This window comes from Miscanthus floridulus, chromosome 4, assembly GCF_019320115.1.
Source record: "Miscanthus floridulus cultivar M001 chromosome 4, ASM1932011v1, whole genome shotgun sequence".
NCBI classification, from domain to species: Eukaryota; Viridiplantae; Streptophyta; class Magnoliopsida; order Poales; family Poaceae; genus Miscanthus; species Miscanthus floridulus.
The window spans coordinates 119,361,462-119,380,145 of NC_089583.1; the positions used below are offsets into that span (position 1 = coordinate 119,361,462).

Consider the following 18,684-nt stretch of genomic DNA (forward strand, 5'->3'; position numbering starts at 1 on the left):
ACCAAAGCCTAGTACGTAGAGCTCTCTCCGGACAACTACCTATGCCTGCACGAAATTGAATGCGGCGGCGTACGCTTAGGATAGGGAGGCGATTCTCCCAGGACCCCCACGTCGGCGGAGCGCCAGGGCGAGGCCAACAAATTAAAATTGCACGTACCTGCGGTTGCGCGCGGCCCCTGAACGGCCTATCGGTCGCTGGGACGCCGACTGGTCGGCGTGGGTCCGCTGCCGTCTGGTTGCCGCGTAGCCTGTCGGCCTTCAAGAGACCGACATATACTATATTTGCTATTTTTTATAAAAGCTTCTACATTTGTAATTATTCAATTAAAATATTATTTTTAAAAAAAATCGGTCTGTCGGCTCCTGAGATGCCAACGGCTCTCCTATCCATACAAGCTTCTACATTAGCAATTAATTATTAAAAATATTATTTAAAAAAAATTCTTCTGGAAGAGAGGGAGGAGCCATCTCTCCTTCATCGCCGGCGAAGGCGCCAGCTCCAGCCGCTGCACCGTCATCGTCGATCGACGCTCGCTTCTTAGGCAAGGCTTGAAAGCGGCGGTTCTGGAAGAGAGGGAGAAGCCATCTCTCCTTCATCGCCGGCGAAACACAGGAATTAGAAGAGAGAGAGACAGACACAGAGGAAAGTTTCCAATGGGTTGTTGGGCCTCACGTTAGATTTCCTCCAAATTTTCCAATGGGTTGTTAGGGCCTCACGTTAGATTTCCTCCAAATTTTCTCTGAATTCGGGTCATTCCATAGGAATTTTGTAGGATAACTAATCCTTTGTTCCAAGTTTTCACCGGGTTTCCAAACTCCTGTATACCTACCGAGTATTCTAGTAACTTCGATTCCATTGACGAAAACAAAATCTGCTGACCTGTTGGCGGCAACCTCTATCTTGTAGATGACCTCGTCATCGTCGTCCACCTCGCCGTCGTCCTCGAGGTGCTTCTCCTTCCTGATAATAGCCTTCTCCGTCGTCTGCACACGCACCCCAAAACACTCAAAATTCAGATAACGCCACTCTCAGCACAGCGAGTGAATGGGAGGGGATACGGCGTCGAGCTCGATGCCGAACTCGAAGCAGAGCGCCTCGAACTCCTGTGTTGTTGCCAAGAGGACGGGTTACGAGTTGTCGCGGAGTGGAGAGCTGGAGGAACTGAGCAAAGGAAAACGGTCCGACCGAGGGCGGCGAAGAGACGGTCCCGGCCGACGCTCACCGTCGGCATCGCGGCTGCGGCGGCGGAGGCGGTCTGGGAGGCCTTCGATGGGAACGAAATCGTCACTTCGCCCGGGGCGACGTCGGCGTGCAGTCAGGGCATCCCCACCGTCCGCTCCCATCCAACGGCAGCTTCTAAAACTCAGTTAGTAGGCCGGCCGCACGATATGCAGCCCATCTAAGCCCAACGACCCATCTAAACTCAGTCAGGTTGCTCTTTTGATTGCTTTGGAAAGGCGAGTGCTTAGAACTGGCAACGATGCCCAACAAAGGAACAACAGGCCGGCCCCTGTTTGCTCAGCGCCAGCGGTCACCCACACCACTATCTTTCAGGATAGAAGTAGAACCAGATCACACGTAGAAATTGCTCGCCACATTCAGGTTCAGAGATGCAGAGTAGAGGGCAGTTGAAACGCCAATAAACTCTTGCCTGCCCTCTGATGAAGAGACGCTCGCTAATGATGACCAGTCGTGTCATTTTATTACCAACGCGTGTCCGTGATAGTTGAATTGAACTGAATGCAAAGCTGAAAGCCTGAAACATGCATGTTTCATCTCGAATCTTTTTTTTTCCTGATCGATCAACCTGCAAGCAGTCTCTGAAACATGTTTCTGCCCCTACTAGAACGTACAATCTTAGCCGTCAACAATTAGGTTTTGGCCAAACATGCGCTGTTTTATTTACACAAGCGTGTCACATATATGCTCTAAAGGCAGTAGATATACGCTTCTTCAGATAACATGAGATGCCATGGGCATATCTTCCTCTTCCTCTGAATGACCGAATGCATCAGCATTTTCAGCAACAAGAAGGTTTATAGATTAAGATTTAGCAACCACTGGTTTCCCACATTCAATCTTTGGATATCATGTTTCTGGGTACTTAATTTTAGATACAGATCAACCTAAACCTAACCAACAAATCAGATTGGCGTGCTTGACAGGACACAGGAGGCCACCCAGAAACCTGCAACGTTGCTACGTTGGCATTAGCTACAACAAAAACCTTGATGCCACGCTTCCTTGGCAACAATTGGTGTGATAAATACAAAAGGTACATGAGAAGCTATCATGACAGGCTCGACGTGCCACTGTCCATGGCGTCCAAATTCAACTATTCATCTGAGTCGATCACTTCTTCGAAATCATAGAACGGATGGGCCTGCATATATAGGAAAACAAAGAAAGAAGATACTCCTAGTCAGTTGATTTGTTTCCCCCACTCCAGATTGATTGTTTTCCATATTAAGAAATAATAACTCCAAGTCTCACATCACAGAACCAAGTACTCCTGAGTATATTGTTGAGGATTGAGTCACATACCGCAGGTCGAGGCTTTACAGCTTCAAAGCTATGGAAAACAGGGGTAGCAAAATCAGGTGGATTAAGGACAATATATGCTCCACGATTGTTATGCCGCTCCTCTGAAGCCTATACAAGGTTCAGAAACAAAGAGTTAACACCATATTATCATCATAATATGCAAAGGATACAAAAAAAAAGGCAGAACTTATATATGAGTAAATCTCTTACAGAACTTGCAACAAAAAGCCAGGAAGGGATTCAATATCGAAGATGAACAGCAAAAAATTATCACCAGAAATTGTGGGTAGTCTGGTGCACTGAAGAGAGTAATTAGTTTCCCACATTCTACTTCGTGATCAATTGTATATCCATTATCCATTCCTAAGAGATCGTGTCGCTTGTCTCTTGCGTCTGGACCTTCATGTGACCTGATGATTAGCTTTGTTGAATGAAAAGATGAAGTAAGCATGTGAACTTAAAGCAAATACAGTTTTACCATGATGCTAACTTTCAAATATTATTATGGAGCATTAGAGCTAAATGCTCAACGGGCTGCGGGACAAAACATACCATTACCAACTGACCGAGTTCAAAGATAACCATTGATACTAAGTAAGCCATATCATTGAACACTAACACAAAAGAAATTAGAATCATGTAACTCACTTCAAGTATGTTAATAAGTAATATCTCACATTCACTGCATCAACATATTAGGTGACATCTATACCACACAACAATTTTCAAAAAGAGAAACGCTGGATGTTACTGCATGCTTGTCACCTGAAGCTACTAAGGAGTTTTATATAATCCTCAACTAACCACAGACTAGGCCGGGGGTATACACATACAAATCAACCTATAACGCCTTCTTTGTGGGCACCATCAGATTTGCAACATGAAATAGAATTTGGAAATAGTGAGCTCTCATACGTTGCAATTTTTTCATATGATTGATTGTTCTTAACAATTTGAAATATAACAGGAAGAGTAATAAACGAAACAAAATGAACCTTCAAATGATTTGTCCGCAGAAACTGTTGAGTGATATCTGGACCCCAAAGCAAACCGATGCCTCGTTCTTTATTCGGTGAAAGACCCATCTGCAAGGAAGGGTCAGACCAGAGCACATCCCCAGGGATCAAATTTGAGCCTTCACAAGGAGGGTCAAGAACAGTTCTCCTTGCTTTCAATAACTCATCCAAGGATCCAAGTTTCATGGCTGTGACATCAACAGTAAAATCCGCCTTGTATTTGTGACCCTTCTTTCTTTTTTTTGATCTCTTTGATGGCACTACAATCGTTCCACGGAAGACACCTCCGTGTGCGGTGTACACGCTTCCTGCTATTATTGTCGCTAGAGGAAGGTCCTCAAAACATCTTAAAAACTTTCGATAAACTTGAGGGCCCTGATCTTTGTATTTAGTCATTACCTCCTTCTCGAAACCATATACTGACGTGCAGTATTTGGATTCGTGGTTTCCTCGGAGAAGGAACACACAATTCGGGAGTAGCACCTGAAAGAAAACAAGAACCAATAATTAGCAACCATTTATGTTGTTACCCTGTTTGATTGTTGAACTGAAAGTTTTTATAGATCACTTTTAGAATGCCAAAGGAGGACAAGCATGCTTGTGCGAGTTAACAGCCAACTGTCTAAATATATATCACATCATTGATATTTCAGCCGTTGAATGCTGAGGAAACGAGAACAGGTACTCCCAAAAATAAATAATGTGTGGATCAAGACTCATAATTCTATGTTGATTTCATTTAGTTGCATATTGTGCAAAATGAGCAAACTTATGACTGCTATTAAGTCCAATCCAAACAAAGGGGATACATCATTATTCGTTAGAGTCAGCACTGCCATGAAAATAACTCAGCTAGCTTGCATTACCTATGGAAAATCTATTAACTGTCTTGTTATCTATTGTTATATAAGTCCAATCCAAACAAAGGGGAGACATCATTATTCGTTAACTCAGCCAGTTTGCACTACCTATGGAAAATCTATTAACTGGCTTTGCTATCAATCAATCTACGTCCATAAATCTAGCAGATTCAACAAAACAAAAATGGAATCCAAATATGATTGTGTGAGTTAATAACAGTCAAATGTCTAAATATATATCACATCATTGATATTTCAGCCATTGAATGCTGAGGAAATGAGAACAAATACTCCCAAAAATAAATAATGTGTGGATCAAGACTCATAATTCTATGTTGATATCATTTAGTTGCATATTGTGCAAAATGAGCAAACTTATAACTGCTATTAAGTCCAATCCAAACAAAGGGGAGACATCATTATTCGTTAGAGTCAGTACTGCCATGAAAACAACTCAGCTAGCTTGCATTACCTATGGAAAATCTATTACCGGTCTTATCTATTGTTATATATAAGTCCAATCCAACCAAAGGGGAGACATCATTATTAGTTAACTGAGCCAGTTTGCACTACCTATGGAAAATCTATTAACTGCCTAGCTATGTATCAATCTATGCCCATAAATCTAGCAGATCCAACAAAACAAAATGGAATCAAAACACGCATGAAGCTTAACAACGAGTTGGAGGATCCGCAGCAGAATTCACCTTCCACGCGAGTAGCAGCAGGAAGGTCTCGAGGCCCCAGGCGCCGCGGTCGACGTAGTCGCCGTTGAAGACGAAGATGCGGTCCTCGGACGGGAACCCGGCGTCGCGGAGCAGGAAGATGACGTCGTGGAGCTGGCCGTGGACATCCCCGACGACGATGACGGCCTGGCCGGGGCGCGGGTCGACGCGGACGAGGTTGGGCTCGCGGTGCAAGATGGCGGCGGCGGCCAGGACCAGGCGCTGGACCAGCGCGGCCGGGAGCACCTCCGGGAGGCGGTCCGCGGGGAGGTGCCGTGAGCACCAGTCCAGCGTGGACGCAAGCCCCGCCACCCAGTCCCGCGTCAGCGCGCCGCCCTCGGGCCACTTGACCACCGGCGGGGCCGGTGTCGGGTCCGGGGAGGGATCCGTCGCCGCCGCCGCGGCGGCGATGGCGATGGCATCGCCATCGCGCTGCGACATGGCATGGGCTAGGCTGCTAGTACCCTCCGTGTAGTCACTGCATGAAGCACATGTACCTAAAAAATACAAGGTCAGATAGAGCATGCTACATGCATAGTACATGAGAAATAAGGAAGGTTATCATAGAGTTACCTAGGACTGGAACCCTCTGCTGGGAAGGACCAGAACGTCCTCCAGATCCTACGACTGGAGGTGGTGGAGGAGGAGGTGGAGGCACACCCTGGTGGACGTCAACAACTACGTCTGTGGTCTGGCGGCATGATGCCCGGCGAACTCCCGCCAAGCAACGTTGCCCCAGTCGTCGAAGGGCGGCAACCAACTCAAGCCTACCAACCGTTGGCGGGGTCTGCTCGAACCTCTGGGCATACGAAAGCAGCTCGTTGCCCACGTCACTACAGATATCTGTCTGCAGGCCAGGCATGTATTGTCTCATGTATTACCCTTCCTTTGCAAAGTAGGGATAGACAACGTAGTTAAGAAATTTGCTTACCAGCGCATGGAAAGCAGCTGGTGGCTCCATCACGAACGTGTCGGTGATCTCGGCCTCGTGCGGCGCGGCCTCTACCGGCACGGGGAAGCAACGGACGCGTGTGGCTCCGTGGAACCAACGCAAGTACTCTCGGTACGTGCCCTCGTCGAATGGCCCACCAAGGTCGTGCACGTCAGCGGCAGCCTGTGCCCAGGCGTTGACCCAAAGCACCATCCTATCCACCCACGATTGCTCGAACGCTATACCTTGACCTTTCCTTGAATACCTACAATACAATTAATAATAAATAACACTATGACAACATATAGAGGAACAGTTAATGGAACAAGACTTACTCGTGGGACCCGTCAAACTCAAGTCGGGGAAGGGGAAAGACCTGCGCACGGCCAAACTGACGTGCCACCCGCTCTGGACAATATGGCTCGACAAAGATGTCGAACACCAATCGTTTCCTCGTGCACCACAGCTCCTGGTCTCGGTAGCACAACTCCGACAAGCCACGCGGAGCACGGGCATGTATGTCAGCTGCTGTGTACGGGGTCCACCGAACCCTGTCAGCTGTGAGCTGGTCCAATGCAGCGACGTACGCATTGTACGTGCCTCTACCCGTGCCTGTTGCCCACCTAGGCTGCAAAGAGCAACAAATTTGATGAAAATTAAAAGCATATAGTCACATGCATGAACAAATAGATGAAGATGATGTACTTACGTCACGGGACAACCAGAGTGTGCCCATCGTTGGGGCATCGAGCTCGTCGGCCTCACCAAACAGGTCGAAAACGTACACCTCGTCGGCGTACGGCTCGTACGACGACAGGGTCGGCCTACCGATGTCGAACCGCTCGAACGACCACAACATCAGCAACAACGGACAACCAGCCAACGTACCTGTCGAAGTCCTCCGAGTGCAAGCGTCACACAAAGCCCGATACGTAGCTGCAAGCACTGCAGAACCCCAACTGTACTGGGGAATCGCCTCAAGTGGTGCGTACGCTATCTGCGCCGCGTAGTGGACGAAGTGCCTGTCGACGGTGTCGTGGTGGGAACTGGTGAAGAGTACCCAACCAAACAACCAAAGCAGGTACGCCTCCAAGTGTCGTAGCACCCTCCAGTCGTCCTCGTCGTCCGTGAGCCTCTCCGCACGGAACTGAGACAACCAAGCCTTTGGAGGCCCGTGGCGGTCATGGAAGCCTAACTGCTCAGGCTCTCCCTCCGCCGGCTGCAACACACCGTCGAAACGGTGCAGGAGTTGCTCGTCCCAGTCCGCCGGCACGACAACTGGGCCGATCGGGGTACCGTCGAGAGGTAGACCGAAGAGCATGGCGACGTCCTGTAGAGTGACGGTCATCTCACCTACAGGGAGGTGGAACGTGTGCGTCTCCGGTCTCCAGCGGTCCACCCAAGCAGAGAGGAGTGCACGGTCCACTGGAAAACGCGCACTCCTATGCCTGTGTCGCTCAACCAGGCGTGCAAACGGAAGCAGACCAGCAGCACGTAGACTGTAATGGGAACAAAATTATAGATTAAATAATTGTAACAAGTACAACTGTAACATACAAGGTACGAATTAAACAAACCGTGGAACCCAGCGGTGGTCAAGTAACCACAACTTGTCGTGGGTACGAAGACGTAGGGCTGCGAGAAGCTGCCCGTCCTGCAAGTTGGAGCGGTGCCTCTGGTCAACAACAGGGTCGATAAGCTCCATGCCGGCCATCCTACAAAAACAAAGATTTTTTTGAAAATACAAATACATATTAACAAGTACATTCAAAAGGCATAATAGTCGAAACTTAAATATTACACAATACAATAAAGGTCCCAACATAGAATAATACATAAAATATTACATGCCCAAACTAAAAAATTACACATGAGAGTCCCAAACCAAAGACTTGGCCTTTGCAGACTACAAATTCGACGAGTGACCCATTGCGAGGAGAGCATTTTGACCAAGAGTCAGTACCAACACGCCAAAAGAAGTTGGAGGACTGAGTGGAGACAATGATATGTGAGTTGGGAGATGCTAGAGGACCAGTGAGGGTAGCACCATAGTAGTAGAGCTCAATGTTATTCAACAACTGGCAGTGGTGGAGATGAAACCTCAATACCAGTGAATACGTCAAAAAGAAAACATGTTTGTTGTTGGAGAAGATCACATGGCCAAAGGAAGCACCCCTAAATGCAAACTTATGCAAAGCACTTGGTGGACTGGTTATTTTCGTAATCGCTAGAAAGCATAGGAATCTGAGAGCAAAGTAATGTATCTTCTTGGCTGGCTTAGATCAATGACGTAACATGGGCGTTTGGATACAGAGGTGTTTCTGGCAACATTTGGAAAAGGGCGAGGGGAGCAGAAAGAGACATTAGGGTTGAGGAGGAGAGGCGGAAAGAGTGTGTACAAGGTAGATTTGCATGGGTAAGATGAGAAGGCAGAGCGCCAGGGGTGGCAGGTGGCTGCAAAGGCAAGAAGGTCAGGGAAGGACCCCAACAATTCAACAATGGAGTGCAGCAGGCCATCTGGGAGGCCTGCCCAATCTCGAAGCTTGGACATAACTTGCAGGCGAAAGCAACTTCTCTGTGTCAAATTTGAACCCCAAGCAAACACATTAGCGGATTGAACTTGATGGAGTGAAGAGAATAAAGCTGGTACTTTATAGGAAAAATGGCTAGCGCATATCGTTTCTTAAAATGTCAATCCTAAGCACAAGAATGCAGCTGAACAGAACATGCAAAATAATACTGGTCACAAAAATAAACATGTGATTCTTGTTGTGTAAAACCATGGTTGGATTACATGGATAATGCTGGGGTTTTGCTATGATAATGCAGTAATGCTTAGGAGTGTGTCTAGCCTTCTTGCAGTATAAAGTCTTAGTATGTCGCTTCGATCAATAATTTCAAAGAGCCAGACCAGTATAATAACTTAACACGATTTATAGTATTTTATCATCACAGTTATCATATGAGCCTATTCGATTACAGAAAAATAGCAAAAGCATTGCTTTCCTACAATTTAATAATGGATAAAAAGGTAAGCTAACACGATAAAAAACTGTTTACTCTGATGGGATAAGTCTCTGTGTTGGCCGGTCTTTGTGGAGCTGCAGCATATGGTCCTTGTGGCTGCATGGTGGTCTTGTTGTCCATAAAGGACAGCATCCTTGACTGACTAGGACAGCATCTTAGCATCTAGAACAGCATCTTTGACTGGCTAGGACAGCATCTTAGCATCTAGGACAACATCCTTAACAGGCTAGGACAGCATCTTAGCATTTAGGACAACATCTGTTTTAGGACAGCATGTTAGCATCTAGCATCTTGGCATATGCTTGGCTGGCTAGCAGCCTATAAATATGTATCCCCAACCCCTCAGGTTGGTATGACATTTGTGTGAGAAATAAACCAGAAAATTGCCCCAACTCCTAGTGTCATCCTCTTTCGATGAGAGTAAGAATTCTGCTACTACCAAGAGTAAGAATTCAGTGACTAACAAGTGGTATCAGAGCCGTACTATCCTGTAGTCTGAGCATCTCCTGCTCATCTCCCTTCCCAGCCTCGCAACAGCCCCAGCTGGGAGCAGCAGCAGCTCCGGCCGCTCCTGCTCACTCCTCTCCCTCTACGCGCTCGTCTGAAGCAACCCTCTCCCCACGCAGCAGCCCCCCGGTAGCACGTCATGTCCGCAGGACAGTCTCAGCACTCGGTCGCCTCGAGCACGCGACGTCGGCAGGAGGCCGAACTTGCCGCGGCAGAGGAACGCGAGCGAGCGGCGGCAGAGACCGCTGCAGCGGCAGCAAGGGCGTCGAAGCTGGCAGCGACGGAGCTGGCAGCAGCCAGAGCGGCGGTGGATGCAGCGCGTGCGGCGGCAGCAGAGGACGAGGTTCTGCGCGGCAACATCAGTAGCTCCATTTCTGCTGACGACAGCACCGACGCGGACCTCGAGCTGCTGGGGAGGGAGGCAGCGCGAGCGCGGGCGGCGCGGTGGGCAGCCACGCACGCCCACGAGCGCGGCGGCAGCCCAGACAGGCACAGACGCGCCGGCGGCGCTCCTGGAGGAGGCGCGCACGGCAACGGTGGCGGACGGGTCGATGGAGAGCGCGGCCTTCACAGGCAGCGTGGCTCTCTCTCCCCGGATCGGTACCGTGGTTACCACGGGCTCCAGGCTGTTGTCAGGGACATCGGCCCCGGCGGTGGGTGGCCTACCCTCACTAAGACCAACTACGTCGAGTGGGCTGCGGTGATGAGGGTAAAGCTCCAGGTACGGCACATGTGGGAGGCAGTCCGGTACGGCGACGTCGACTACGACCAGGATCGACGGGCGCTGGATGCCCTCATCGCTGCAGTCCCGTCCGAGATGCAGTTCTCGGTTACCAACAAGCGGACTGCCAAGGAGGCTTGGGACGCCATCGCTGCGGCACGCATCGGCAGCGACCGCGTCCGCAAATCCACACTGCAGGCACTGCGCAAGGAGTGGGAGAACCTGGCCTTCAAGCCAGGTGAGGATGTTGATGACTTTGCTCTCCGTCTCAACACTCTGTTGCAGAAGATGGTGCAGTTCGGCGATGACACCTACGACGAGGAGAGAGCTGTCGAAAACTCTTCCGCTACGTCCCCGAGAAGTACAAGCAGATGGCTCGCTCGATCGAGTCTCTGCTGGATCTCTCCACGATGTCGATCGAGGAGGCGATAGATCGCCTCAAGGTCGTCGACAGCGATGAGCCACAATCTCTCTCGGGGCCCATCACCACTGGCGGGAAGCTCCTTCTCACTCGGGAGCAGTGGGTTGCCTGCCAAGGTAACCGGAAGAAGGGGGAGCCTTCTTCCGCGACAGGCGGCCGCAAGCGTGGCAAGCCGCGCAAGGCGCACAGAGACACCCAGGCCGGAGCGCGAGGACGTGCCGAGGGTGATGCCCACGGAGGCGCCCAGGGCGGCGGCGTCGGCAAGCACAAACTGGCACGAGACGACACCTGCCGCAACTGCGGCCAGCTTGGCCATTGGGCCAAGGACTGTCGACAGCCACGACGCGGCCAGGCCCATGTCGCACAAGCGAAGGAGGAGCCGACTCTGTTCATGGCACATGCAAGCATCGAGCTACATCCAGCGGCACCGGCCGCAGCGGCTCTCCTCCACCTCGACGAGCAAAAAGCACACGCCCTCCTCAGCGACGGCTCCGGCAATGACAAGACTGACGGGTGGTGCCTCGACACCGGCGCCACCCATCACATGACCGGTCGACGGGAGTTCTTCACCGAGCTTGACTCTAGCGTCCGAGGCTCCATCAAATTTGGGGATGCCTCCGACGTGGAGATCAAGGGCGTCGGCTCCGTCACCTTCACTGCCGTGTCTGGTGAGCACAGGCTGCTCACCGGAGTCTACTACATCCCCGCATTGAGGAACTCTATCATCAGCTTGGGGCAGCTGGATGAGAACGGTTCGCGTGTGGTGGTTGAGGATGGAGTCATGAGGATTTGGGATCGCCGCCGTCACCTTCTTGCCAAGGTAACCAGAAGCGCAAATCAACTCTACGTCCTTAACATGCAGGTGGCACAACCCCTCTGTCTCGCTGCTCGTCGGGATGACGAGGCGTGGCAGTGGCACGAACGCTTCGGGCACCTTCACTTCGAGGCCCTGAAGCGGCTCAGTGCCACGGAGATGGTGCGAGGCCTGCCGTGCCTCGACCATGTGGAGCAGCTCTACGACGTCTGCGTGTTGACGAAGCAGAGGCGACTCCCCTTTCCCCAGTGGGCGAGCTTTTGAGCCAAGGAGAGGCTCGAGCTTGTACACGGGGACTTGTGTGGCCCGGTGACACCGACCACACCGGGAGGACAACGCTACTTCCTGCTGCTCGTCGACGACCTCTTCCGCTACATGTGGGTGATGGTCCTCGGCAACAAGGGAGAGGCTGCGGACGCCATCAGGCGCGGGCAGGCTGCTGCGGAGGCGGATTGCGGCCGCAAGCTACGCGTGCTGCGCACCGACAACGGCGGCGAATTCATGGCGGCTGAATTCGCGTCATACTACGCTGATAAGGGCATTCAGCGCCACTACTCCGCGCCGTACAGCCCGCAGCAGAATGGCGTCGTCGAGCGGCGCAACCAGATGGTTGTGGGGATGGCTCGGGCCCTTCTCAAGCAGAGGGGGATGTCGGCTGTCTTCTGGGGAGAGGAGGTGGTGTCGGCCGTCTACATCCTCAACCGCTCGCCTACCAAGGCGCTCGACGGCAGGACGCCGTACGAGGCTTGGCATGGGCGCAAGCCGGCGGTCTCCCACTTGCGGGTCTTCGGCTGCCTCGCGTTCGCCAAGGAGCTTGGCCACATCAGCAAGCTCGACGACAAGAGCACTCCGGGAGTGTTCATCGGCTACGCGGAGGGCTCGAATGCCTACCGCATCCTCGACCCAAAGACACAGCGTGTGTGCACGGCGCGCGACGTTGTGTTCAACGAAGGGCGAGGATGGGCGTGGGACAAGGCGGTGGACGACGGCTCGGCTCCGACGTACGACGACTTCACTGTCGAGTACGTTCACTTTGAGGGAGCTAGGGGAGTAGGCAGCTCTTCTTCGACGAGCGCGTCTACCCCAATCCCCGAGCCTCCACCGACCCCGACGCCTGCTACTCCGACAGCACCACGCTCTCCAGCCAGGACCTCGGCTGCGATGAGTTCTTCGCCGACTCCACCACAGTCGGCACCGCCATGCACTCCAGCACCGACAGGCACCTCTCTGGGCATGTCTACTCCAACACCAGCTCGTGTCAAGCACAGCCCGGTTGAGCTCGCTACTCCGCTCTCTCACGACGAGGAGCGCATCGACACGTACCACGACAGCGAGCCGTTGCGGTACCGTACGATGGAGAACCTTCTCGGCGACCAGCCGGTGCCGGGACTGGTGCCTCACGATCTGGAGGCGCAGTTGCACCTTGCATGTGACGACGGCGAGCCTCGATCGTTTGCTGAGGCCGAGAGACACGTGGCATGACGCGCCGCGATGCAGTTGGAGATGGATGCGATTGAGAAGAACCGCACCTGGGAGCTTGCTGACCTTCCTCGTGGCCACCGCGCGATCACCCTTAAGTGGGTGTACAAGCTGAAGAGGGATGAAGCCGGCGCCATCGTCAAGCACAAGGCTCGCTTGGTGGCACGAGGTTTCGTGCAGTAGGAGGGGGTCGACTTCGACGACGCCTTTGCTCCCGTGGCACGGATGGAGTCCGTGCGACTCCTCCTTGCGCTAGCTGCCTAGAAGGGCTGGCGTGTTCATCACATGGACGTCAAGTCGGCGTTCCTTAACGGCGACTTGAAGGAGGAGGTCTACGTGCACCAGCTGCGGCGATTTGCGATCCCCGGCAAGGAGGGCAAGGTGCTCCGCCTGCGCAAGGCCCTCTATGGCTTGCGGCAGGCATCGAGGGCGTGGAATGCCAAGTTGGATTCCACGCTAAAGGGGATGGGCTTCGAGCAAAGCCCGCACGAGGCGGCCATCTACCGACGGGGCAGTGGAGGAAATGCTCTGCTGGTGGGTGTCTACATCGACGACTTGGTGATCACCGGCACCAAGGATGCGGAGGTGGCGGTATTCAAGGAAGAGATGAAGGCCACCTTCCAGATGAGTGACCTGAGGCCTCTCTACTTCTACCTGGGAATCGAGGTGCACCAGGATAACTCCGAGATCACGCTTCGACAGACCGCCTACGCCAAGCGCGTCGTTGAGCTAGTTGGGCTCACTGACTGCAACCCAGCTCTCACTCCGATGGAGAGGCTGAAGGTGAGCCGCGACAGCACGACGGAGGAGGTGGACGCTACGCAGTACCGGCGTCTTGTGGGGAGCCTTCGCTACCTCGCCCACACACGGCCGGACTTGACATTCTCCGTCGGCTACGTTAGTCGGTTCATGCAGCGACCGACAACGGAGCACCAGCAGGCTGTGAAGAGGATCATCCGCTACGTTACGGAGACTCTCGACCACGGCCTCTACTACCCTAGGTGCCCTGGGGCGGCACACTTCGTCGAGTACAGCGACAGCGACCACGCCGGCGACATCGACACCAGCAAGAGTACAAGCGGGATCCTCTTCCTCCTCGACAAGTGCCTCGTTAGCTGGCAGTCAGTCAAGCAGCAGGTGGTGGCCCTGTCCAGCTGCGAGGCCGAGTACATAGCGGCCTCCACCGCTTCGACTCAGGCGCTCTGGCTCGCTCGACTGCTTGGTGATCTCCTCGGCAGAGACACTAGAGCGGTGGAGCTCAGGATGGACAGCAAGTCCGCTCTGGCCCTGGCAAAGAACCCCGTTTTCCATGAACGGAGTAAGCACATCCGGTTGAGGTACCACTTCATCCGAGGCTGTTTGGAGGAAGGGAGCATCAAGACAAGCTACATCAACACTAAGGACCAGCTTGTGGACCTGCTTACCAAGCCTCTTGGGAGGATCAAGTTCCTTGAGCTCTGCTCCAGGACCGGAATGGTTCAACTTTCCCACAAGACGACGCACAAGACTTAGGGGGAGAATGATGGGATAAGTCTCTGTGTTGGCTGGTCTTTGTGGGGCTGCAGCATATGGTCCTTGTGGCTGCATGGTGGTCTTGCTGCCCATCAAAGACAGCATCCTTGACTGCCTAAGACAGCATCTTAGCATCTAGGACAACATCCTTGACTGGCTAGGACAACATCTTAGCATCTAGGACAGCATCTGTTTTAGGACAGCATGCTAGCATCTAGCATCTTGGCATATGCTTGGCTGGCTAGCAGCCTATAAATATGTATCCCTAACCCCTCAGGTTGGTATGATATTTGTGTGAGAAATAAACCAGAAAATTGCCCTAACTCCTAGTGTCATCCTCTCTCGATGAAAGTAAGAATTTTGCTACTACCCAGAATAAGAATTCAACGAGTAACATACTCATCTGCATGGAGTAAGCATTGCTTTCCAGATCAAATGTAGTTTGATCCAAAAAATATCAACTACAATCACCACAAGATGCCCTTAATATTCTATTAGTCTAGAACCAGATATCAAATAAAAAACTGTTTACTCCTCTGCACGGTAAATGGAGGCCAGTCCCTACCCTTTATACAGCAGTAAAGTAAGAATACCAAGGTTTAAATGCCTCTAGTTCATTCAAGATCTCAATACTGGGAAGAACCAAGCAGTGCTTAGAAACCCAGCGCAAGCGTTCTTGCATTAGGGTTAGGGAATTAGTGGATCCGCACAAAACAATGGGGGCGGAGGCGGAGAATGGTAAAGATGTCGGACGAGCAATGATTTGACTAAGGCTGACCGGCGGACCGCGAGCGGAGGCAGACCAGTAGATGGTGGCGCGGCGGCGTGCGGCGGCGAGGGCCTGCTCCGGCAGTCCGGCAGTCCTTGGAGCTTCCGTGACTGACTGCCTACACTCTCCACTGCAACCGAAGCTTCCGTGTGTAATAGAGAGGCTTTGACTGGGCTGGGCTAGGCACCACGGGCCTCTGGGCTGCTACTGGGCCGCGTGATTTGACTAAGTATGAAGTGACTTAAAAATTTACCAAACTGCTTGTTTATGATTTGTCTTGCCAAGAAGATTTGCAAATTAACCTGGGATCCGCACTCAAAGTATTCTATTCTATGGCTAATTGATATTTCTGGAGCATAAGAAAACGATTTGCAATATGACTAATGAAGGTTCTTCTTTGCATTGACTTAACCATTCAACTCAAACTGTTGATTTCCAAAAAAAAAAACATCAAACTGTTGATAACAGACTCTGTACACATTTACATGCACAAAACAGACTTGTCTACAGAGTTTGTAGTAAAAGTAGTAAGTGGATACAGACCCAATACATACTTACATAGACCAAGCAGAATACATTATAGATTTTTTTTAGTTCAAGTAAGTGTAAATATTTATACTCGTTATTAGCCCCCAAAACTCCCAAAATACACTACTTTCCTCTTATCTGACTAGAAGTATGAAGAGAAGTGTCGGTGTTTTCGGATCACCGACGAGTAAATTTGTATTTGCGCGTCTGTCTCGGATGGTGTGCTCGGAAGACACAAGGGTTTATACTGGTTCGGGCAGAACGTCCCTACATCCAGTTTACTCTTGCTCGTGTTACCAACACTTGGTTTGCAGTAGGGGTTACAAACGGACGAGAGAGGAAAATGATCCTAAGTCTCTGGTGAAAGGAGTGAACGGGTGCTGAGAGCTCGATCGTTGCTCAGCCATGTGCTCGTGTCGTGCTCTTGTGCGGATCTGGCCCCTCTTCATGGGGTGCCCTGCTTCCCCTTTTATAGGCGAAGGGAAATCATGGGTTACAGCGGAGAAAAAGGAGAAGAACGAGAGATACGAAGGTTTCCAGGATCGCTGGTCCTTCTTCTCCTTCATGCGGGTCCCACCGATCCTGTAGATGTCAACAAGGATGGCTCCACGTCGTGGCCCTATCCGTCACTAGCACCATGCGCAGGCGTCATCTGCCAGTTATGGCATTCCATCCCGTCCCGACAGACATCGTGGTGAACTGACGCGTCTGTTAGCGTTCGTACGAGGGTTAGGCAGAACAGCACCGGTACGTCCGACGCTGTTCTTGATATGAATCCTCATGCATGGCTCATCATGACCTCGAGTTACATCGAGTCGTGCCCGTCTCTTCTCTAGTGTCAGAGTTTTGACCCAGGCCCATACACCAGGACCTAGAGTGGTTGGCGGCGATATGGGTCCTCGCCGGGCGAGACGGAGCCCGTGACCCTTCGGGGTCGGGCGAGATGGAGCCCGTGACCCTTCAGGGTCAGGCAAGACGGAGCCCGCGGCCTTGGGCGAGACCTCCGTGGCCTCGGGGTCGACCGAGATGGAAACTATGGCCTCGAGGTCGGGCGAGACAGAGCCCGCGGCCTCGGAGTTGGGTGAGACCCCCATGGCCTCAGGCGAGACCCCCATGGCCTTGGGATCGGGCGAGACGGAACCCATGACCCTTAGGGGTCGGGCGAGATGGAGCACGCACCCAAGGGTCAGGCGAGATAGAGTACGCACCCAAGGGTCGGGCAAGACAGAGCCCGCGGCCTCGGGGTCGGGCGAGACAGAGCCCACAGCCTCGGGGCTTTGGCGAGACGAAGTACGCACCCAAGGGTAGGGCGAAACAGAGCCCGCAGCCTTGGGGTTAGGCAAGACGGAAACTGCATCCTTGGGGTCAGGCAAGACATGTTAATACGTCTTACTCTGTCCGGGGAAGTCAGCGTGGGTGCTAACTCTCTTGCTTTGGGTATCCTTACTATCGATACCCGATAGTAGCCCCCGAGCCTGCGGAGGAGTAGAATACTCCTTTGGAGGTTTTTCTGGATGAGAGGCCTATGAGGGCCTTGGCCTTCTTTTCATTGCCCATGGTGTGTCCTGGTAGGACAGCGGTTCCCTTTCGTCGTGATCGGACCCCTTAGGGGTATAGCCGTGAGATTTGGTGGGTTGGAAAAGATCTTTCCTGATTCCGACCCCTACAGGGGTCTATCATTCTGCGATTGCGCATTCGATCTCCTTACGAGTCCAACTTTCCTTAAGCCCCACCCATAGTAGGGGTCCAGTCGAGGGTCGGCTCGTCTTTGTGATCGTCTTTCCTTAAGCGTTTTTTCTAATAAGAACAGATGGGCTGAGTCGTGCCATGATTTTCCTCTATGGATGAATCATGGTGCTCGGTGAGCTGTTAACGGGCTAGTTTGAGTGGGGCCCTAGCATCCCATTCATGAGGGTCTAGCTTAGGTCAGCTGGTGACTGACTCTAGATTCTCAGCGGTCAATCTATATAGTTCTCGGGTTCGTTCGACCGGTCTCGAGGGCTCTCTGCCATTCTTTGAGAAAAAACATAGATCGTATCCAGTCGAGACTCGAACGTGGGTCGGGATGCCCACGGCGCTCGTGTGCCCAGGTACTGGCCGCTAGCAGGCCCATCCCTTTCCACCCCTCACTCTAAAGGTGCCCGAAGCAATTGTCGAACCTGTCGGTGGGCCAACCTTCGAAATCCTAGGCCTAGACGAGTCATAGGAGAGTTTTTAGCTCCGTATCCCTCTTACCTATGATGGGTCGTGGCACGCTCGGGGAGGTAAAACATCTGGCATGTTTTTCAAGGGGATAGCCATAGGTTGCGTGCGCACGCCCTACGACGAGACGTGGTGATAGGTCATGGCAGGCGCGGAGATCTAGGTGGGCGATTGGTTTCCTCGCACCCGTCGCCCCTATAAAACCAAAGGGTTATCCCTCCGTGTTTCATACACACGCCTACATTCTTACCTCTGTAGCCATGCCACCATCACCAATGCTTAGGTTTCCTACCTTTGCATCTTCATCATCGTTGAGCTCGCATCCATCCGCCCCCACCTCCAATGGATCTGTGGTGCTGTTCCAACATCACCTTCCAATGCATAGAGGGCCTCGTCCATCACGGTCTTCTCCGCACATGGACCTCAGGCAAGGAGTGGTTGCTGCCTAGCAATGAGGATTCACTGTCACTGCTCGATGGCTACGTGGTGTCGTTCACCCACTTCCACGAGTGTGGCCTCGCGACCCCCGCCCACAAATTCCTCCAGGGGCTGCTGCACTTCTACAACATTGAGCCAGCATCTCAATCCTAATGGGATCCAGCACATGTAACACCCTAGTATTAAGCA

At 52.1% G+C, this 18,684-nt stretch overlaps 1 protein-coding gene across 4 annotated transcripts; it reads right to left on the minus strand.

The window, feature by feature from the left end:
• Positions 1-2,031: 2,031 nt before the first annotated feature.
• Positions 2,032-15,441, minus strand: LOC136550547 (serine/threonine-protein phosphatase 7 long form homolog). 4 transcript variants are annotated; one of them, XR_010782328.1, is made up of 11 exons: positions 15,337-15,441; positions 7,655-7,792; positions 6,787-7,576; positions 6,413-6,705; positions 6,078-6,342; positions 5,720-5,993; positions 5,129-5,643; positions 3,541-4,044; positions 2,756-2,966; positions 2,546-2,653; positions 2,032-2,384 (listed from the first exon to the last, which is right to left on the minus strand). XR_010782328.1 is itself a non-coding variant. In XM_066542151.1 (11 exons), the coding sequence occupies exons 2-11, from the start codon at positions 7,789-7,791 to the stop codon at positions 2,337-2,339; spliced, it is 3,081 nt and encodes a 1,026-aa protein (XP_066398248.1). In that variant the 5' UTR covers position 7,792; positions 15,337-15,441; the 3' UTR covers positions 2,032-2,336. The 4 variants fall into 4 exon arrangements, 3 of the variants coding, with proteins under 3 accessions (XP_066398248.1, XP_066398250.1, XP_066398251.1); XM_066542151.1 differs by having other exon boundaries at positions 2,820-2,966; XM_066542153.1 differs by having other exon boundaries at positions 2,761-2,966.
• Between the last annotated feature and the right edge of the window lie 3,243 nt (positions 15,442-18,684).

Bases quoted from the DNA above. Each gene is read 5' to 3' on its own strand.
- LOC136550547 (XM_066542151.1), bottom strand. From the start codon at position 7,791: ATGGCCGGCATGGAGCTTATCGACCCTGTTGTTGACCAGAGGCACCGC. The intron at 6,706-6,786 runs GTAAGTACATCA...TGCTCTTTGCAG, and splicing joins CACTCTGGTTGTCCCGTGAC to CCTAGGTGGGCAACAGGCAC. The intron at 5,644-5,719 runs GTAACTCTATGA...TGTATTTTTTAG, and splicing joins GCAGAGGGTTCCAGTCCTAG to GTACATGTGCTTCATGCAGT.